Source organism: Nesoenas mayeri, assembly GCF_963082525.1.
Source record: "Nesoenas mayeri genome assembly, chromosome: 4".
Taxonomy (NCBI): domain Eukaryota; kingdom Metazoa; phylum Chordata; class Aves; order Columbiformes; family Columbidae; genus Nesoenas; species Nesoenas mayeri.
In genome coordinates, this window is record NC_137540.1 from 68,702,606 (window position 1) to 68,710,545 (window position 7,940).

At 38.1% G+C, this 7,940-nt stretch overlaps 1 protein-coding gene across 1 annotated transcript in view; it reads left to right on the forward strand.

Moving 5' to 3' along the window:
* The window catches only part of POLN (DNA polymerase nu), a 111,956-nt gene extending 104,216 nt beyond the window's left edge, over window positions 1-7,740 (forward strand). The window contains exons 24-25 of the mRNA XM_080343870.1: window positions 4,545-4,606; window positions 7,513-7,740. Coding sequence (XP_080199996.1) covers window positions 4,545-4,606; window positions 7,513-7,581 — 131 coding nt within the window. The 3' untranslated portion in view covers window positions 7,582-7,740. The remainder of the gene's footprint in view (window positions 1-4,544; window positions 4,607-7,512) is intronic.
* Window positions 7,741-7,940: the final 200 nt, after the last annotated feature.

A 7,940-nucleotide genomic window follows, 5' to 3' on the forward strand; every position in this document is an offset into this window, starting at 1 on the left:
TCTTGTATTTGGTACATATAAGACATACAGTTTTAAACATTTTTCTCTGATATTCTTCCAGGTATAAAATATTTCAGTTGAAATACTTAGCGCCCAACCAACCAACCACCAGAATAAACTAAGCCTATTAAAATTATTTTTAAAATTATTATTATTATTATTATTATTATTATTATTATTAATCTGCCAGTATAAATTTTTGGCTCCTGTAGAAGTTCCATGAAATTTCATTTTATTCTGCTACAGTTTCCCCCTTACTGGGTACTGAGGCAGCTGCATTAAAAAGTGCACGTGTTCAAAAGGGGACTCAAGTAACAGAAGAACAAAAGAATGAACTGTCTGTCACAAGTTAGTGGCATTTTCTGTTCTCTGGGCTGCCTTTTTCTGACTTGAAAAACACTGGTGCATAAACTAAAGATGCCTCCAGATAGCTTTCAATTTGCAAAAATCCCTGTTCCGTAGATCATACGTCTGGCCAGCTTTGACATGTTTCTGGAGTCATAATTTCATAGGTGAATGAGCTTGAAAAATGTCTTCAGTTCAACAGGGACAAATAAGCTTTTGTTCCACAGCAGGCATGCGTGTCTTTTCTTTGCTCCTATTCACAACACTTGCAATAAGCATATTTATTCTGGCCAGTAGCAAGAAAATCTAATATATGTTAGAATATAGGTTAAAACTTTGGTTCCTCTATGATCTCTTTCACTTTGTTGTTATCATATTTTTTATATGTAATATTTCAACATGACATACTTAGCACTCACAGAACACTCCAAGATGACCATCATCAACAATTCCCATAATTGCTGACTATGGGTTTTGAGAGTAAGTTGCAAAGGTTGAGAAAACAGCATTTTACAGATGCCATTGCAGTATATGGCTGACTGCAAAGGAACATTTTAGAATTAATAATTTATGTGCCCTAGATATGCTAGATTCTTGACTGAACAGAAATAATCATTGCCTCAAAAGCCTCCAATCTAAATCTTAGAAAAGAAACAAATAAGGTTTGTAGAGACAGATCTATTTAAACATTGCGGTCACTTTTGTTAGTGACTACACTGTATAATGTGTATGAGATAAAGAAGATACAGTTGTGTCAGCCTGGATTGTTTATTTTGAGCCTTGTGAGAGAGGAGAGTTATCAAGGAGATTTGAGAGAATAGTGGGAGAATCCAATATTATATACACAGAACTAAAGGGGACCTCTCCTGTGATTCCATACCACCATGCCATATGGTCCTTTTTATAAACGATCATCTCCATATGAAAAACTATTCCCACTGGGAGACTGTTCCAGAATTTCATCTCTCCATAATCTAGAACTTTAAATTTCCAGTCAAAATGTATTCAGCCAGTTTACCTATTTATTTTTGTGCAAAAATAGTCATGTAGTTTAAATACTTCCTACCTCACTGTTTACTCACTTAGCAGACTACTGAACAGGAGTGGTAATCCAGCTGCTTTTTCTTGATATTTTTGTTACCATTATATATTTATTACTTAATTCAAAATCCATTTTCTAAAATACACATAGGCAATTTTTTTTGATACTTCCAACGGTATAATATCAAAAGGCTGAAATACAGGCAAAACAACTTCAGATTGCTTGCAATGAACGGTTTTACTATGCCACCCACTAAACTCTGGGAAGTGATGCAGAAGTCAGTGTGACATGAGAAAGAGAACAGGGAGCCCAATTGACACAGAAAGAAAACAATGAAGAAAGTGGACCAAACCCATGCAGACTTTTTAATGGGTTGTCAAAGTGAATGAGGCACCATTAGGTTTGTTCACTGATGTGGCCACTTTAATCTGTGCTGTCTGAAATTCTGAGCAGTTAAGGATGCAGCAGAATTCTGATTGTGCCAGATGCCTTAAAGTGAAAACTGTGTGGACCAACAGAAAGGTGTTACAATCATCACTGCCGTCATGAATCTCCTTTTGGAGACAAGAGTTACATGGGAGAGAACTACTTCAATTCAGAGGTCTGGAGAACTGGTCTAACTCAGTGCATATGCAGCCAGCACCTTTTGTCACACCGCTCACATCTTTTAACCCATGAATCGATGCCACTGACTCATGCTCCATCTTTTGTTGTCATTTGGAGCTCTTTTTGTCAAAAAGACCTGTTCCTCCCACTGCCCTGGTGATCTCCTGCTGTTTAATTGTCTAACAGCTCAAAAAATGTTAAGTTGCACAGAGATGAGTGTGTCTTTAGGTTCTTCACAAGTGCTTTGGTGGAACATACAGGGCTGAGGGATCCTGCATGAGACGTGCATGTCCAGATGTTACGCTCTCACAACAGCTGTGTGCAGTTATAGCCTGGTAGGGAGTTTACCAAGGGAAAAGATGTTTACCGGGGGGTGACTGAGGATGCACTCAGCAGTCTGAAGCCAGGCCACCTGTTTGGAGTGTTGCAGCATCTGCTGCATTGCTGACCTCCCAGAACTGGCAACGTGTTTAAATTCAGAGTGGGCTTCTCAAGACAGAGGCAGTCCTGCACTCCTCTATTAACAGCTGTGTTGACTTGGACTAGATCTTAAATGGATAATTATTTAGGCCAGCATTTCCTCTTTCACAGTCTGTTATGTTTGTTTCTGCTCTCCAAAAACAATTCTGCATCCTACGCTGGACCATAAACTACCTCAAATCTAACGTGAATACTGTGTCCAGTTTTGGTCCCTGCTGTACCAAAAAGATGTAGACAGGCTGGAGAGGGTGAGAGAAGGGCCACAAAGGACTGGGAAGCCACCGTGTGAGGAAAGGCTGAGAGAAGTGGGCTTATTCAGCTCTGATAAAAGAAGGCTTAGGGGAGACCTCATCACATTTTGCAGTATTTAAGGGGTGGCTACAAAGAAGATGGAGACTCCCCTTCTTACAAGAAGTCACATGGAAAAGACGAGGGGTAATGGGTACCAATTACTCTTGGGGAGATTTCAATCGGACAGAAGAGGGAAATTTTTCACTCAGAGAACAATCAGCCATTGGAATCATCTCCCCAGAGAAGTGGTGGATTCCCCAACATCGGACACTTGTAAGACTCAGCTGGCCAGGCTGCTGGGCCATCTTGTCTAGACTGTGCTTTTGCCAGGAAAGGTTGGACCAGATCATCCTTGATGTCCCTTCCAACCTGGTATTCTATGATTTTATGAAGCAAATAGAAGGTGTATCTGTACCTAGACATGTCAACAAATGTCTCTATTTCCTCAGCCTTGGCACTGCAGCTGCTGATCTTTTGAGTTGCTGCATAATTTGGCCTTCATGAAAAGTCTTATGACAGCTCATTAGCACACAAGTTGGAGTGAGCCAGCACACTCTGAGCACCCCGCTGCTGTTCAGGCAGAAGCTGGTTATCATCGTTACTGTCAAGCCCGCCTCAGTGTCACAGATATGAGACAAAACATTAACGTACTACTCTCCATTGCCGGCATCGTTAGAAGATTCAGCCACAGCCAGAGCAACAACCACATGCAGCTTCTTAGAGTTCTTGTTGCTCCTTTGCATCTAACCACAGCTGCAAAAGGACCACAACGTGCATTGAGGGACAAGTTCAAAGAATGCTTCGGAGTCATGGTGTGGGTTTCAGTCGAGCAGTTATCACCGCGTATTGCATACCCTGAGATTTCTCAATTCTCTGAGGCACATGGCAACAAATTATCTAGTCAGCCATCCTGAGCAATGGAAGTTGCTCAATAACTTTTGCTCTGGGGCTGCCTGGTACTTCTATTTCACTTTCACTAGCCAAAAGTTACTTATTTTTTAAAAGCCCTTTATCCATTGAATCTCTCTTTGATTTTTATTAGAACCATATTGTGTTGCAGCAGTGATCTTTGTCAAGCTAAACACTAATTGGCATGACCAAGGATGACAAATCTGGTCCCAGATGATTGATTTGGAACAATTACAGATGCATTTTCACAGTAATAGTGAGCATAACATTATGACGTGATGAGTTGTTAAGTTACACAAATCACGCTAAAGTTTAATTGTTTAGATTCTTGATAGCTCCACTATCCCACAGGGAAGATTTATTATTTTTTTAATTTGGCCCAGATCTTTTTATTTGGATAATAAGATGTTTTAGATAGGTTGGACTTCTAGTATTTTTTGCCTTCTTTTTCTTTTCTTTTTTAAATAGATTGGGTTTTATGGCTGCACAAGAATATTAAAAGGTATAACGTGTCCCCAAAGATATAGTTAAGAGTAATGAACTTGGAAACTGGGAAATACAGCACTCAAGACATCCTGTACATTTATAAATATATTAGTGCTGCACTTCCGTATTTATGAGATATACAAGTTAAATAACTCTCCCAATTTCACCCTAAAATTCAATATAAAATAAGAAATTGAACCTTCCACAAGAGATAAATTTTAACTTAAAAAAAAAGTCTGAAAATATGGTAAATGGTTACTTTTTTTTTCCTCTAATGTAGATATGCAGATATTATATAACAGGATATAAAGCATGTGATTTTTATTTCTGTGTAGCAATTCTAACATGGAGAATAAAGCTGTGGGTTTTCAAATTTACCTTACAGCACTGGTAAAAAGAACAATGGAGTCCCTGCAGCAAACCACAGCCCTGGAAGTGCCACTAAAGGTAGAGACAAATCTGAATTTGCATTAGTGTCTCAGGCATACTTAGTTTTGTATGTTATTGTCATCATATTAAGGATCTAGAGACATCTATTTTGCCTTTCACTTCAGTAGTTTCATTTTGATAGTTGCAAGTAATTGCTTTTTTAAAATTACTATAAAAATTCTAAAGGAAAATAACCACAAGTAACTCAACCTCTGTTTTGGAAAGTATGATTGTCGTCTACCCTTTGTCTTAGCAATGCACTGTGATAATTTCAAAATCAATTTCGTTTATTGCCTTGAAATTTCTGTTGGGTGTGGTAGAGTGAGAAATATGTGTCTTTAATAGGCTTTCTAAATGTGCCAGGCATTCATTACTGCTGAAAAATTACTGCAAAAGATCTTTCTTCAGTAATTTTCACTTAGAAAATTGGTCTTTTTAACATTTTCTTGTGAATACCTAACATCTAAGGCAGACAGAATCATTGGTTGCTGTTTAACATATAGGACGTCATCTATGGGAACAATATCTGTAAAAACTGAGTAGATAGCTGCACAGCTATTGGATCTATCTGTTGTATCCCATTGTAAATATTTTATAAAATAATCACATTTTTCTCTGTACGAGAGTAGTACCCTCTACTGTTAACCTACTGCTCGGCTTTTGTTGCTTAACAAAGGACTGTAGTTCCTGGCAGCCCCCAAACTGATTAAGTGAACAACAGTCCAAGGGGTTCTGGTTTCCTGAGAAATGGAGTATTTGGTGTTGCCAGGTCACTCACTCAGCACCACTGCCAAACAAGATTCAGGGACAGAAAAAATGTTTATTCTGTTTATTTCAGAAATGGTTACGACATACAGACTTGCACTAATGGAAATGGTTGAAAAAGAAAACCACTAGATAATTTCTGTCTTATATTTCTTCCTCCAGATCTTCTGTCTCTATTCCAGTATCTCAGCCACATGTGAGGCTTTCTCTGGAGGTCTTGCACTTGCAAATTTCTGGGTCCTTATGGAGCCCGTCTGCCCCACAAGAGCTGAGAGAGGGGAACGAGGGGTATCTGAGATCTAGATTACTCTTTCTCCTTCCCACACTGGAAACTACCCACCTTGCTTCACTTAACCATTGTAAGAACTTGCACCCCTGTTTATCAGATTTGATCAAGTGAGACCTTTTGGCCATGCTGGGGTTACACATTTCTTGCACTGATACTCCCAAGCTTTATAAACTGCTTTTCTATAGGCTGCTTACATTGAACACCTGTGCTTTCCTAGCTTCTTTTGTTACAAATGCCTTGAAGGAAAGAAGCAAGACGTTTCTTCAAGGTATACTGCATCTAAATATTTCTAATGACAGTATTAGACACCTGGCACTCACACTGCTGTAAAGTTCATTAAAATAATCAAATATGATATTACTGATAGTATATAAAGTGAGTGGCAGCACAATAGTCCTTCCTTGATAGTTTTAGGAGACTTTTTGGCAACTTGGTCAGAGACAATATCATTCAGACTTTGCCTCAGGAAGTCATTGCCATGAAATAAAATATGGACATTTTAATAGTTTTCTGAGAAAGACAAGTGTATACATAGTTAATGAGAGCATTCCTAGTTACATGGGCAGAATATAATTTTAGGGTTATATATTTCAGACTAACTGGCAGAAGGTTTTAATGTCCTATGAACAAAATGGGATACACCATCTTAGAACACAGTTTCTTCCACCTCTGTCTAAGGTGTCAGCTACCACATACTGACAAATTCATCTCGACGATGAATTTAATGTGTTGTTCCTGTGAGAACAGCAAGTCTCTGTTAAATGACAACTACATTTTAATAGGTGAAAAGAAACTCATTCTTGGGCACTAGGGACATGTCTGGGGATTTGAAAGATTAGGACTTTTTAATAGTCAGTAAAAGTATTTGGAGGAACATGTTTTATTACCCTTGTTATTTCTCTTCTTCCTGAGCAAATTGCTGTGGGAGCCATGACATACTTTTACTCCTACTGCACATTGAACTGCATGTGTCATGAAGATATTTCATCTTCCTCTGAAGCATCATGAATGGATGGATGGCAGAGGCCAGATAGAAAACATAAGTACCAACAGCTTGATCTCAGAGAAGACGTTGAAAGCGATCTTTTAAAAAAAATCTATATTTTTGTTGGTGGTGTTTACTCTTCTATACAGTAAGAATATGTCTGCTAGGATTAGAGATGTTGAAGATGAAAAGATTTTTGTGAAATGCTCCTGCTCTCCTTCAGCACACTTGCTTCAACTAAATATGTATTATGTGCTCTGTTAATATAAATATGATTTTTTAATATGGAGAAAAAGTGTCACTAAAGTAGAGCACATATATAGTCTTATTGGGGAAAGACTTCTTTTTCTTCTTTGAGGAAAAAAGATGTCTTATCTTTGAAGTAGCTTTTTTTCCCAAAATATAGTCCTTGCTAATGAGGCAGCTTTCATGTCAGAAAATTCACTGTGTAACAGAACACCAGTGACTGCAAAACAAACTGAGGTAAAACAAAAACAACAGCAAAAATACCCCAGAACTGGAAAAGTGGATGGGAAAAAAATACACCCTAGTATCTTTATGCATTACTGACAAAGTTGCTCATTATAAACACTGATTTTGTGGCTCTTCTGAAAAGCATAATAAGCTTAATTTTGCTTCAGCATTTCCTTGCAATTCAGTAACATGTATTTGCAATTTCAAAACTGAAAGTTAATCTTGATGGTTAAGGTATTTTAATCAAAATGGTAGCGATAATTAAGCATTAATAGATATGAAGAACATTTCCTATTGGATAGGCATGTAATTTAGAGCAGTATCAACATCCAAAGGGAAAAGCAAAAATAGTAATCTTGCTGTATGTGATGTGTTTGTTTAATTTTTTTCTTCTTTCTTCTTTGCTGACAGGTTCCCTTGAAAGTGATTCTTACCACTGGGAAATCATGGGGGTGTATGACAGAATTGCAGGAGATGTAAAGCAGCCATCGGGGATGTTGTTCAGTGCCGTACACCTCATTGGCCTGCGCTGATTCCTCGCTGGATCACTAGGCAACAGCGCTGCTGGATCTTTCATGAGCACCTAATACTCTGCATGTGAATTTTTTTACTTCATTTTGTCTGTAGCCCTGGGCAACAGCAGTCAGATAAAACTGGTTTTTACCAGTTCATCGTGTTTCCTTTAGCCAAGGTAACCAGCAGGGAGCTGCTTTTGTTCAGAGCTAAATTACTACATGTAAGAAATGAAGCAAGACAATATTAACCCTTTGGGAACGCAAAAAATACATTTGAGTTATATGGATGTTTAGACTTTAATGTTAAATATTTTGTGAAGTGCC